Here is a 14,972-nt window from a genome sequence, read left to right on the forward strand (position 1 = left end):
TTTTAGTTTGTTTGTTTCTTTTAATAGTCTGGCCAGTTTTCCATAGGGCTGCTGCAGTTTTCTGGGGGTCCACTCCAGTCCCTAGTTACCTTGAATTTTCCAGTACCTTGGAGGCATCACCAATGAAGGCTGCGAAACAGCAAAGATGGCAGACGGCGCCTTCCTCTGGGAGCTCCTTCTCAGGGAGGTACATACCTGTTGCTGGCCTGAATATACTTGTAGGAGGGGGCTAGAGACCCCAGTTAAGAGGTCTCACTCAGGAGGAACAGGATCAGAGACCTGCTTAAAGAAGCACTCTGGCTATGCTTTCACAGAGCAGTTGTGCTATGCTGGGATTCCCCTTCCACCCCTGGTCAACTTGGACTCTCCAAAGCCTGGAGACTGGAATGATTTTGTCACCCAAACAGAAAAGATGGCTGCCTACCTCTCCCTCTAGGAGCTCTGTCTCAGGAAGTTCTCAAATGTCTGTCAGCCTGAGAACATGGGCAGGGGTGGTTAGAGGCCCCAGTTGGGAGGTCCTGCCCAGTGGGGAGGAACAGATTGGGAGCCCACTTAAAGAAGCAGCCTGGCCACATTTTGGTAGAACAACTGTGTTGCACTGGGGGATCCCTTTTGTCCCTAGTTGGTTTGGACTCTCCAGAGCTCACAGGCTGGAACTGCTGAATTATCCAAACAGCAAAGATGGCGGCCCTTCCCCTCCCCCTAGGAACTCTGTCTTAGGTAGGGGCAATACTGTTGCCAGTGGTTGGCTGGAATTCCAAGCCAGTGGGTCTTATCCTGTCAGGTACTTTGAAAGTGGGGCCTGTGGACCATCACTGCTCAGGCCCCTCAATTCAGCCCTCTTCCCAGTGGTATGTACAGAGGTCCAACCTCCCACCTTGACTTCCCTGCAGTCACTCTTGCTGGGAAGCCCAGAGCCTAAGTACGTAAAGCTCCTGCACCTCCACTCATGCCTGAGCAGCTGCTCTGCCAGGAATCCACAGAGCTCTGTGTGTCAGACTGAAGGCCCTGGTGGAGTGGGTTTAGGAGGATATCTCCTGACTGGGGGGTTGCAAAGATCTGCGGGAGAAGCATGGTTTTCCAGGGGCACACATTCACTCACCGCTTCCCTTGGTGGGGAGGTTCCCCTGGCTCCATGTCACTCCGGGCTAGGCTGTTTTTCTGTCTTGCTTTTCTTCATTCTCCAGAGGTCAGATTCTTTCCTTGATTAGTCCCAATGCGAGTACCTGGATGCTTCAGTAGAAGGTGCTGTATTTACTCACCCCTTTAGTTCCTCTCCATGAGAGTCATGTACCCTAGCTGCTTCTAATCGGCCATCTTGGCCTGAATCTAAGTAACTTTAATTTTGACCATAAAGAGGTAATTGAAAAATTCCCAATGTCACTTATTTCCTTGAATACACAGAGGAATTGTGGTATTGCTAAGCTGGATTTTCTAATACAGATCAAAATCTTGATAGAACAAGTATTTTTCAAAAGAAATATTCATTCAATAATTTTTAAAGTACCTACTCTGTTGAAGCATTTAAAAGAGTAAATACCTCAAAAGAGTAGGTACTTAAAATAACAGAAAAATAAATTTCCCATGGGTACCTCCTGCCCTTGACAACCTTATGGCCTAACAACCATCTGGGTGTGATGGGGAGGAACTGTAACCTCAGCTACTCAGGAGGCTGAGGCAGGAGAATCACTTGAAGTTGTGGTGACCTGAGATTATACCACTGCACTACAGCCTGGGAAACAGAGTGAGAGAGAGAGAGAGAGAGAGAGAGAGGAACAGAGAGAGAGAGACAGGAACAGAGAGAGAGAGAGAAGAAGAAGTAGAAGGAGGAGGAGAAGGAAGAAGAGGAGGAGGAGGAGGAGGGGGAGGAGGAAGAGGAAGAAAGAAGAAGAAAAAAGAGGAGGGAGGAAGGGAGGGAAAAGGGTAAAAGTTCAGAAACAGGAGTAGAGAATGGAGAACACTGAAACTGTATTGGAGATAGATGTAAGGGTTAAGTGCAAGAGAGAACAGAGCAGGGGGAAATGACTGATCCCAAGTCCACAGTTGAATGTTACTGTTTCCACCCCCATAGACCATTCAGTGTTGGGCTTTTTATGAAGACAGGTCCTGGTGCCATTACAGATGATCTTCAGTTTACAATGAGGCTATGTCCCCATAAGCCTATCATATATTGAAAATAGCGTTATGTAGAAAATAAGTTTAATACACCTAGACTACTGAACATCATAGCTTAGCCTAACCTACTTTAAATGTGTTCAGAACACTTACATTAGCCTACAGTTGGGCAAAATTATCTAACACAAAGCCTATTTTATAATAAAGTTTTTAATAACATATAATTCATTAAATAAGTAATGCAATGAAAAACAGAATGGTTTCCCACCATGATAAAGTCGAAAATCCCAAGTCAAGCTATTATAAGTCAGTAATAGTCTTTGCCTAGATAAAGGAGGCCGGCCGTCAGAGCTGGTCACAAGAGAGGGTGGCTGTTGAATGGATAGAGCTAAGATTTTAGAGCCAGTTCAACCAGGATTTAATTCCCAGTCACTACTTATATGGCATTAAGAAAGTTTCTTAATCTCTCTGAGCCTCAGTTTCCAAATCTTTAAAATGGGATCAATAATTCTTATTTTTCTCACATGTAGTTACAGTCACACCTAACCCAGCTTCCTCTTACTGGTTTAATGTTCTTTGCATGTTGTTCATAAACTTTGAAAGACTGCTTAGTTGAGCACAGATAGTTTTTAGAACCAGATACAGGGTCAGATCCAAATTCAAATACAAACATTACTACTTAATGTGTAAACTTGGGAAGTCACTTTATTTCTGTTTCTTCAATTTTGTAGTGAAGAGTGAATCATCTAAAATGATAAAACAGTGGCCTTCAAGATCATATTCCTCACAGTATGTTTGCTCACAGTTTCCTATACAACATTGTAGGCTAAGCAGGTATTATTGTTCTTTTGTTTTTTGAGTCTTGTTTTTAAAAGGTTTATTGAATAATAGTAATAAGAGACTTATGTGCCAGGCTCCAAGGTAAGCATTTATGTATATTATCTCATATAATTTTCACAACAACCCCAAAGTGTAGATACTTCTATAATTTCATTTTATAGATGGGAAACCTGATGCTCAGAAAATTAAATAACTTGCTCCAGGTGACACAGCCAATATGTGATGAAGTTGAAAATCTGACTTTGGAATCATTCTCATAAGCACTATACTATACTGTCTTCCATGTGATTCTGATAACTTCCCTAGAGGCAGTTGCCCCACTCCCTTCCCATTGCTATAAAGCATCTAGCACAGTACCCAGTTCCAAACAGCCACTAACAAATGTGGGTTCTCTCTCTGCAGCCCATCTCCCAAGTGTTAGAGCTAAGGCCTGATGACACTTACCAACCATTGAGTAGCTGCTTGCTGGAGCAAATCAGAAAAGAAATCTCTGTAAATGAAAACTTTTTCTAAGTCCCCTCCTTTATAAATTGAGCAATAACTAATACAGATTTTGAGAATAATATGATTTTGATATTGCCTTGAAGTTTACTGCATTTTGGTTTGGCTTGTAGGCCATAAATATACCCAGGCAAATTTAGATAATTAGGAGGTATGATTTTAAAGATATGAAGCCGTCCCCTCTTTATCTTCTCTATACTATTATATTCTTTTCACCACCAAACATGTGTTTGTGTGTTTATTTTCTGTAACCCCTTCAGAAGTACATATGCTACAGTAGAGGAGGGACTTAATCTGTTTTATTCCCTGCTGTATCTCCAGTACCTAAAATAATATAGAGTAGGTAGTCAAAAATTTTGTTTTATCCATGAATGGTTAAAATGTTTGTGCAAATTATGGAAAACTGACATTTAAATATTATTTTTCTTTCTAGCTTGGATTAGAAGAACAAGAAAGACTCCACCTACTATGGAGGTAAGACTACACAAGAAAAATATCTCTTAGGAGTGTGTATTCCCAAGGATATATGAACCTTCAGAAAATGTATGATGTGTTCTCCCAAAGCGTTGATTTTATTCCATAGAAAATAACTTAAAACATTTTTATAATAAAGTAATATATAAACATATCACTAATATAATATATGATAAAATAAGTGCTCATATTATGGAATACAACAAAATTTACATAAAATTTAAAATTAAACAATAAAATTTTAAAACAAAAATAAAAACATTTTTAGAAAGTCTGGATTTGGAACAGTTTGTACCAGGTTGTTTCCCCTGGGTCTTGGGAGTTCTCTCTGCCAGTACTGAGGCTTTTGTAGAAAAGTTTGAGAAACACGAATCTCTTTGTCGTATCCAAATCATGCTCTTATGTTTCCCTTAATTTTATATATTTAAATCCTTCAAGTATCCAAAGAAACTTTAAAATATAGAATTAGCAAGTATTTTATAACACTCAGTAATTAGTAGTTGAGTTGAATTTTCATTTAAAACTTAAAAGTTTATAGTTCGTGATAAACCATAAAAAGCATAGAAATGCTATGGTATATGTGTTTTACAACATGATTTTAATATAGATTATTTTATTAAAATTATAATTTTAATTTTAAAAATACATAAAGAGCTCTAAAATTATTTTATAAGAAGTTATTTCATAAAAGGAGAGTCTCTAAATGCATTAGTATACTCTCTTGTTTACTTTTTGTCTAGAGGCATTCCCTTCATTTTACTATTTAGGACTTCCCTCCTCTTTTCTGTTGCCTATTCCCTCACTACTACAAACTCTGATGACAACATAAATGGGCTCCAGTACTCAATCCCCATTTGTTGGGAGGTGGGTGCTCTAGAGCAGAATCATGATGATACCTTACCTGGCATGTTTATCTTTACTTGCTCCATACATTAGTCATATACCAAACCCATCAATGTTCATTCAGCCAGGGTCTGACTGAGTATATCTCTTGACCCATTGCTTACTTTATATATTGCTTCTGCCTTGTCCTACTTTTCTCAGACCCTTCTTTCCAACATTGATAAAATTTGGAATAAAAGCTGTTTTTTGGGGGGAAAAAGGGCAATGTGATCCAGGATTCAGAAGTATGCCCAGTAGTTTATAGTGAAGGATGGATTGAAGAGCCTTCTTATTCTCCTTCTCTTGGTCATAGTAAGTGCTACTGTTAAGGTGCTTCCACCATCCTTAGAACTTTGAAAGCCTTCTTCATAGAAACATGAATATGCAAAGTGATTAGTGGAGGCAATTGCAAGAGCTGGGCCTCAGGCACCACCTCTGTGAATTTTAGGTTATTTCAGCACCTCAAACAAGCTCTAGTTGGAACACACCAAGTCCTTCTATCCCTCAGCTCACTCTTGTTACTTTTGATTATCCAAAATGAGCCCTCTTTTGTTGCCTCTCTTTTAGTGTACTATTAATCACTTTGTTCTTTATGCTGCTTTGTACCCTCCCTAACACACACACACACACACACACACACACACACACACACTTACACACTTTTCCTTCCTCTTGACCCTTTCCATTGTGTTTCAGGAATTTCTGTCTCTTTGTTAGCAAATTACCATTCACCATTAATATTTTCCTGGAAACTTTCTCTACCACATAACCTCAACTGAAATCTGCCTGTGCCTGAGAGATAGTGAGTTCCTTTTTTCCTTGAAGGAAGTTGTGCTTGCTTTCCCACGTCCCACAGAAAGAAAGTGAGTCCAACTGCTTCTTGCTTCCCCAAATAGTCTTTGTTTGTGGGCCCAAGAGAGTGGAGGACCTTTGTTATCCATGTAACATGCTATCCATGTATATTTCTCTGTACCTGATCATCATTTTTATGTGTGCCAGCATGCAAGCCACCATACTGATGGCCGAGATTAGAACCTGGCATAAGGTCTTCTCTTTTCAATCCCTTCCTAAGTCTTAGCTGCCCAATTCTTTGACTTTATCTACACTAGTACCTCTAACTCAAGTGAACAACCACTTCGTTAGGCACATTTTAGTTTTTATCAAACACAACCCTTACCACTGTAACTTTTATACTCTCCAAGTCCAAATTCTAGATACATCATATTAAGAGGAAAAAGATTCTCTTAATGTAAAGTAAGACATATTTTTAAATGTAAAGTAAAGCTTATTTCGTTGCTAAGCTGTGAAATTATAAGGCAAATTCCACGGATTTCAAGAAATAGAACTTTGCCATCTATTTCAGAACCATATATCCCATCCCAATCACAAGCCCCTCTCTCCTGACAAAAGCAAACCTTAACTCAACTTTTATAGTAATAATTTCCTCTCATTTTAAATAGTTTTTTCACCTAAATGTACATTATAGTTTAGACTTGTCCATTTTGTAAAAACTTCATATTTGTTTTAAATCTTCAGTCTATCCTCTTCCATCCCTTTTATTTCCTTAAAGATTTATGTGTTAAAAAAAAACCCAGCCCAGTTGGCCTGTAGAGTTTGCCACAGTCTAGGTTTTGCTGATCTTATGTTCCTGGTGCATTTCATCATGTTTCTCTGTCCATTATCTTCCTTACAAACTGAAAACTGGATCCAGAAACTAGATATGTTCTTTCAGATCTTTAAGTGAATACCCAACCCCAAATAGACTTCCTTCCATATCTCCTATACATTACAACTAAAGGTTAAACAACAGCCATTAGAATGCCATTTATAGTAGTATCAGAAAACATAGAATACTATGGAATTAAGTAAGCAAAATATGTGTATAAGACCCAAATAAATAAGGAGAAGTATCTGTTCATGGATTGGAATGTACAATATTGCTAACGTATTCATTGTTCTCAAACTGATCCACATTAGTACTTATGCTTTATTTTGCATCCACATCACCTGAAAGACTTGTTAAAACTCAGATTGCTAGACCCCAAGCTTAGAGTTTTTGATCCACTAGTTCTGGGGTAGGACCTAAATATTTGCATTTATAACGTGTTCTTGGATGATGCTGATGGTGGTGGTTCATAGCTCACATTTTGGGAACCACTGATTTATAGATTTAATAAAATAAATATCCAGTTAAAACCACATCAGACTTTTTGGGCAGAAATCAACATGCTGATTTGAAAATGTACTTGGAAATGTAAAAGACCTGGAGTAGCTGAAAGCAGCCATGAAAAAGGAGATGAAAATTAAAGGGCTAATATTGTCTGACTTTAAAAATTACTTTAGAACTATAGTTATCAAGACAATGTGATACTGCCATTAGGGTACTGGATAAATAAATCAATGGAAAATAACAAAAGTCCAAAAATAGATACTATACAGGCAGTTGGTTTTTAATAGTGATGTCAAAACAACATAATCAGGAATGGAAAGTCTTTAGCAAATGGTTCTGGAATAACTTAATATCCATATGGGGAAAATGAATTGATCCCTACCTCACATTGTACACAAATATTAATTCATGATAGATCATAGACTAGACATAAAAGCCAAACTATTTTGCTTCTTGAAGAAAAAACAATGGACTATCTGCAGTTTTGAGGTAGACAAGAGACACAACAATCCATAAAGGAAAAATACAGATTAATCAGATTTAATTAGATTTAAGATCTAATGCTTGTTACAAGAGAACATTAGGAAAGCAAAAGACTAGGAGAAAATTATCATAGTACATATATTTGACAAAGGAATTGTATCCAGGCTATATAAAGAATACCTCAACTCAGTGTTAATAAAAAAGAAGCTAGGCTAGGCACGGTGGCTGATGCCTATAATCCCAGCACTTTGGGAGGCGGAGGTGGGTGGATCACAAGGTCGGGAGTTCAAGCCTAGCAAAGGTGGCGAAACCTTGTCTCTACTAAAAATACAAAACTTAACCAGGTGTGGTGGTGGGTGCCTGTAATCCAAACTACTCGGGAGGCTGAAGCAGAGAATTGCTTGACCCAGGAGGTGGAGGTTGCAGTGAGCACCACCACTGCACTCCAGCCTGGGTGACAGAGTGAGACTCCATCCAAAAAAAAAAAAAAAAGCAGCTAATAAATATTGGGCAGAAACCTTGGACAACCACTCTGTAAGATATGTTTTAGGTATATGAAAAGATACTTAATAATACTTGTAATCATTGGAACCACAATGAGATACAACTACACACCCTTTAAAATGGCTTATATTTAAAAGATTGACAACTTTTGTACGGTGCTGGTTAGGGTGAAAATGATACACTCATGTTTGAAAACTGACAGTTTGTTATAGTATAAAACACACCTGCTCTATGATTAAACAGTAATTCTCCTGGCCACCTTGAAAACTGAAGGGATCAATTTTTAGTCATACTTTCTGGAGAGTTCTGGCCAACAATCTATCTCCTTGGCATACTATGCTAGGCTTCCTGATTTGGGCCCAGCCCAACTTTCTTTTTTTTTTTTTAATTTTATTTTACTTTAGGTTCTGGGGTACATGTGCAGGTCATGCAGGGTTGTTGCATAGGTGCATATTATATGCAGCATTTCTCCCCATGTTATCCCTCCCCACCCTTCCCACCCCTCTCTGTCCCTCCCCTAGCCCCCAGCCAACTACCCCCAGTGTGTGATGCTCCTCTCCCTGAGTCCACGTGTTCTCATTGTTCAACACCCACCTATGAGTGAGAACATGTGGTGTTTGGTTTTCTGTTCTTGTGTCAGTTTGCTGAGAATAATAGTTTCCAGATTCATCTAAGTCCCTACAAAGAACACAGACTCGTCGTTTTTTATGGCTGCATCGTATTCCATGGTGTATATGTGCCACATTCTTTTTGTCCACTCTATCATTGATGGGCATTTGGGTTAGTTCCAGGCCTTTGCTATTGTAAACAGGCTGCAATGAACATACATGTGCATGTGTCTTTATAGTAGAACGATTTGTAGTTCTTTGGGCATATACCCAGTAATGGGATTGCTGGGTCAAATGGAATTTCTATTTCTAGATCGTTGAGGAATCACCACACTGTCTTCCACAATGGTTGAACTAATTTATACTCCCACTAACTGTGTAAGAGTGTTTCTATTTCTCCACACCCTCTCTAGCATCTGTTGGCTCCAGATTTTTTTTATTGCATTTTAGGTTTTGGGGTACATGTGAAGAACATGCAAGATTGTTGCATAGGTACACATGTGGCAGTGTGATTTGCTGCCTTCCTCCCAGCCCAACTTTCTAGCTTTGCCTCTTTAGGCTTGTTCTGTCTACCCTACTCCAAAGAACTCCCTGCTGTTTCTTTCTCTTGTCTGATTGCTCTAACTAGGACTTCCAATATTATATTAAATAGCAATAGTAAAAATGGGCATTCTTGTCATGTTTTAGATCTTAGAAGAAAGGCTTTCAGTATTTATTCAGTACGGTTAGGCTTTGTGTCCTCACACAAATCTTATCTTGAATTGTAATTATGAGGTGTTTAGGATAAGACCTAGAAGGAAGTAATTGGATTATGGAGGTTGTTTTCCCCATGCTGTTCTTGTGATAAAGAATAAATTCTTAGGAGATCTGATGGCTTTATAAGTGGTAAATTTTTCTGTGCTCACACACACTCTTTCTCACCTGCCACCATGTAAGACATGCCTCTTCCCCTTGTGCCATGATTGTAAGTTTCCTGAGATATCCCAAGCCATGCTTGGGAAGTCAATTAAGCTTCTATTGTTTTTTTTTTTTTTTTTAATTACAGTCTCAAGTATGTCTTCAAAGCAGTGTAAAATGGACTAATACAAGTATGATACTAGCTGTGGGTCTGTTGTATATGGCTTTTATTGTGATGAAGTATGTTCCTTCTATACCCAGTATGTTAAAGGTTTTATCATGAAGGGATGTCAAATTTTCTCAAATGCTTTTCCAGCATCAATTGAATGACCATAGAGTTTTTGTTCATCATACTGCTGATGTGATTTGCATATATTGAACCATCCATGTATCCCTGGGATAAATCCTACTCATAATGAATGATCTTTTTAACATGTTGTTGAAGTTGGTTTGCTAGTGTTTTGTGAGGATTTTTGTGTCAGTGTTCATCAGGACTATTGGCCTGTAGTTTTCTTGATTTTGATGTGTCTTTGCTTTTGGTATCAGACAAAGGTTTGGTATACTGACCTATTAGAGTTTGGAAGTATTCCCTCCTCCTCTATTATTTGGAATAGTTTGAGAAAGATTAATATGAGTTCTTCTTAAAACGTGTGGTAAAGTTCAGCAGAGAAGCCATTGGGTCCTGGCTTTTCTTTGCTGGGAGACTTTATTATGGTTTAAATCTCATCACTTCTTATGGGTTTGTTCAGGTTTTGGATTTCTTTGTGTTTCAATCTCAGTAGGTTGTGTGTGTCTAGGAATTTACCCATTTCTTCTAGGTTTTCCAGTGTATTGGCTTATAATTGCTTGTAGTAACCTTTTTATGATCCTTTGAATTTCTGTGGTGTCAGTTGTAATGTCTCCTTTTTCATGTCTTATTTTCTGTATTCATGTCCTCTGTCATTTTGCTTAGTGTGGCTAAAGGTTTGTTGATTATGTTTATCTTTTTTTAAAAAAAAACAACTTTTCATTTTGTTGGTCTTTTGTATTGTTTTCTTCAAATTTCATTTGTTTCTGCTTTGATTTTTTTTTTTTTAATTTCTTTTCTACTAATTTTGGGATTGGTTTCCTCTTGCTTTTGTAATTCTTGAACGTTCATCATTAGGTTGTTTGTTTGAAATTTTTCTACTTTTATGGTGTAAGCTCTTATAGCTGTACATTTTTCTCTTTATACTGCTTTCTCTGTTTCTCACAGGCTTTAGTATATTGTGTTCCCATTTTCATTTGTTTCAAGAAGTTTTTTAATTTCCTATTTAAATTCTTAATTGACCCACTGGTCATTCAAGGAGCATATTAATTTCCAAGTGTTTGTGAAGTCTCCAAAATTATTCTGGTTATTGATTTCTAGTTTTATTCCATTGTGGTCAGAGAAGATACTCAAGATTATTTCAACTGTTTTGAAATTTTTAAGAGTTGTTTTGTGGCCTCACATATAGTCTGTCCTTGAGAATGATCCATGTTCTAAGTAGAAGAATGTGCATTCTGCAGCTGTTTGACGAAATGTTCTGTAAATATCTATTACGTACATTTGCTCTCTAGTGCAGATTAAATCCAGTGTTTCTTAGTTGATTTCCTGTCTGGATGTTGTTTCTAGTATTTAAAGTGGATGTTGAGGTCTCCAGTTCTTTCCTTCTTCCCTCCTCTCTTTCTCATTCCCTCCCTCCCTCCCTTCTTTCCTTCCTTTCTTCTTTCTTTCTTTCCTTTCAGATGGGATCTCACTCTGTCACCCAGGATAGAGTGCAGCAGCATGATCTTGCCTCACTGCAACATCTACTTCCTAGGCTCAAGTGATCCTCACACCTCAGCCCCCAAGTAGCTGGGACCACAGGTGCACGCCACTACACACAGCTCGTTTTTTTTGTATTTTTTAGTAGAGACAGGGTTTCTCCATGTTGCCCAGGCTGCTCTTGAACTCCTGAGCTCAAGTGATATGCCTCCCAAAGACCTGGGATTATAGGCATGAGCCATGGCTCCTGTCCTCCAGTTATTTTTGTATTGGGGTCTGTCCCTTTAGCTCTAATAATATTTACATTATATATGTGAGTACTCCAGAGTTGGGTGGATATACATTTATATTATTATATCTTCTTGCTCAATTGATAACTGTATCATTATATAATGACCTTCTTTTTTATCTTTTTGTTTGTTTGTTTGTTTGTTTTGAGACAGAGTCTTGCTCTATCACCAGGCTGGAGTGCTGTGGTGCAATCTTGGCTCACTGCAACCTCTGACTCCCTGGTTCAAGTGATTCTCCTGTCTCAGCCTCCTGAGTAGCTGGGATTACAGGCATATGCCACCACGCCCAGCTAATTTTTGTATTTTTAGTAGAAACAGGGTTTCACCATGTCAGCCAAGATGGTCTCGATCTCCTGCCTCGACCATGATCCACCTGCCTTGGCCTCCCAAAGTGCTGGGATTACAGGCATGAGCCACTGCATGGGGTCCTTTATCTCTTTTTATAGTTTTTTGTCTTAAAATCTGCTCCTGCCCTTTTTTGATTTTCATTTGCATAGAATATCTTTTTCCATCCTTTTATTTTCAGTCTATATGAGTCTTTATAGGTGGTGTGTTTCTTGTAGACAGTAGATTGTTGAGTCTTGTTTTTTAATCTATTCAGCTAATTTGTCTTAATTGGAGAATGTATGCTATTTACATTCAGTGTTTTTGTTGATAAAGACTTAGTCTTGACATTTCATTACTTGTTTCCTGGTTTTGTGGTTTTCTCTTTCTTCTTTCCTTCCTTCCTGTCTCCCTTTTAGTGAAGGGGATTTTCTGTGGTGATTATGTTTTAATTTATTCTTTTTTATTTTTTTGTATATCTGTTGTATGTTTTTAGACTGGATGTTACCATGAGCCTTGCAGATACTATCTTATAACCCATTATTGCAGACTGCTGACAGCTTAACACTGATTGCATAAACAAACAAACAAAGGAAAAGACAACTAATAAAACTGTACACTTCAACTTTGTCCCCTCTGCTTTTTAAGTTCTGTTGTTTCAATTTATATCTTACTCTACTGTCTTGAAAGATTGTTGTAGTTATTATTTTTGATCAGTTCATCTTTTAGTCTTTCCACTCATCATATGAGTAGTTTACACATATTACAGCACAATTATAGTTTTATAATATTCTGTATTTTTCTGTTTATTTACTATTACCAGTGGATTTTTTACCTTCAGATGATTTTTTGTTGCTTATTAGCATCCTTTTCTTTCTGATTGAAGAATTTCCTTTAACATTTTTTGTAGGAGAGGTCTGGTGTTGAAATTTCTTAGCTTTGTTTATGTTGGAAAGTCTTTATTGCTCTTTCATGTTTGAAAGCTAGTTTCACTGGGTATACTATTCTAGGATGATATGGTTTGGCTATGTCCCCACCCAAATCTCATCTTGCGTTGTAGTTCCCATTATCTCCATGTGTTGTGGGAGGGACCCGGTAGGTGATCATCAAATCATGAGGGTGGTTACCTCCATGCTGATCTCATGATAGTGAGTTCTCACAAGATCTGATGGTTTTATAAGGGGCTTTCCCCCTTTTGCTTGGCACTTCTTTTTCCTGACATCATGTGAAGGACAGTTTGCTTTCCCTTCCGGCATGATTGTAAGTTTTCTGAGGTCTCTCTAACCATGCTGAACTGTGAGTCAATTAAATATCTTTCCTTTATAAATTACCGATTCTCAGGTATGTCTTTATTAGCATTATGGGAACAACTAACACATAGGATAAAAGTTTGGTTTTTTTTTCCATTCAGTACTTTAAATATGTCATGCTACTCTCTCCTGGCCTGTAAGATATCAACTGAAAAGTCTGTTGCCAAGTGTATTGGAACTCCATTGTGTGTTATTTCTTTCTTGACCTTTGGGAGTTTTATTAATAAATGTCTTGAGGTAGTCTTATTTGCGTTAAATCCACTTGGTGTTCTATAACCTTTTTATACTTGAATATTGATATCTTTCTTTGGGTTAGGGAAGTTCCCTCTTATTTTCCTTTAAATAAACTTTCCTCCCCTATCTTTCTAGCTCATATTTGAGACCAGCAACTCTTAGATTTGTCCTTGTGAGGCTATTTTCTATATCACGTAGTCATGCTTCCTTGTTTTTTATTCTTTTGTCTTTTGTTTTTTCTGACTGTATATTTTCAAATAACTTGTCTTTAAGCTCACTAATTCTTTCTTCTTACCATTTCTGCTGTTGAGAGACTCTGATGCATTCTGCAGTAGGTCAGTTACATTTTTCAACTCTAGAATTTCTGTTTCTTTTTAATTATTTTAATGTCTTTGTTAAATTTATCTGATAGAATAGTGAATTCCTTCCCTGTGTTATCTTGAATTTCACTGAGCTTTTTCAAAATACCTATTTTGAATTATCTGTCTGAAAGTTCAAATGTCTCTGTCTCTCCAGGATCCTTCACTTGTGCTTTATTTAGTTCCTTTGGTGAAGTTTTATTTTCCTGGATGGTCTTCATGCTTGTGGATGTTCATCAGGTCTGGGTATTGAAGAGTTTGGTATTTATTGTAATCTTCACAGTCTAGGCTTGTTTGTACCTGTCCTTCCTGGGAAGGCTTTCCAAGTATTTGAAAGGGCTTGGATGTTGTAATCCAAGTTTTTAGTCACTGCATCTGTATCTGCATGGTGGGAGGGGGGCAATCTTAGTAATGCTGTGGTTCTTGCAGACTTGTAGAATTATTGTCTTGGATAAGATCTGGAAGAATTCTCTGGATTACTGAGCAAAGACTCTTGTTGTCTTCCCGTACTTTCTCTCAAACAGTCTCTCCTTCTGTGCTACCACCAATGATGTTCGCTAAAGGCCCTAGGGCTTCACAGTCAGCAGGTGATGAAGCCAGGCAGGCTTGTGTCCTATTCTTCAGGGAGGTGGGTTCCTTAGTTCCAGGTGGGTCTAGAGATGCCAAGCAGTAGCCAGGGCCTGGAGTCGAGAACCTTAGGAATCTACCTGATGCTCTGTTCTCCTGTGGCTGAACTGGCACTGGAGCCAGAAGTGGAAGTCTTTCCCACTCTTTTCTCCCTTTTCCAAAAGCTTAGGAGTCTCTCTCCATGGCCACCACCACCCTAGGCCCATGGCGAGTACTGCCTGGCTACTGCTGATGTTCGTTTAAGGCCCAAGAAGCCTTTTCTGTCAGTTTGTGGTAGACACTGCCTGGCCTAGAACTCTCCCTTCAGGGCAGTGGGCTTTCTTCTGACCCAGGGCAGGTCCAGAATTGTTGTCCAAGAGCCAAGGCCTGGAATCAAGGACCCCAGGAGGCTGCTTGGTGCTTTGCTTGACTGTGGCTCAACTGCTGCCTAAGCTGATTTTTTATTCTTGTGAAGGTGCTCTTTTTTCTTTTTTAGTGCTATGTTTTTCCCTTTCTTTCTTTTTATTTTATTTATTTATTTATTTATTTATTTATTTTTATTGTACTTTAGGTTCTGGGTTACATGTGCAGATTGTGCAGGATTGTTGCA

At 38.3% G+C, this 14,972-nt stretch overlaps 1 protein-coding gene across 4 annotated transcripts in view; it reads left to right on the forward strand.

The window, feature by feature from the left end:
- NDUFAF2 (NADH:ubiquinone oxidoreductase complex assembly factor 2) overlaps positions 1-14,972 on the forward strand; it is a 217,782-nt gene that overhangs the window by 163,087 nt on the left and 39,723 nt on the right. For 3 of the 4 annotated variants that reach the window (XR_005195555.1, XR_005195556.1, XR_005195554.1), the window contains one exon: positions 3,890-4,182. Coding sequence is in view for 1 of the 4 variants with exons in the window: in XM_017499182.2 (XP_017354671.1) it covers positions 3,890-3,930 (41 nt within the window). In the remaining 3 variants the exon portion in view is untranslated. Of the gene's footprint in view, positions 1-3,889; positions 4,183-14,972 lie in introns of those variants that run through there. The other variant, XM_017499182.2, reaches the window with a different exon arrangement.

The sequence above is a fragment of the Cebus imitator genome, unplaced genomic scaffold (assembly GCF_001604975.1).
Source record: "Cebus imitator isolate Cc_AM_T3 unplaced genomic scaffold, Cebus_imitator-1.0 Scaffold255, whole genome shotgun sequence".
Taxonomy (NCBI): domain Eukaryota; kingdom Metazoa; phylum Chordata; class Mammalia; order Primates; family Cebidae; genus Cebus; species Cebus imitator.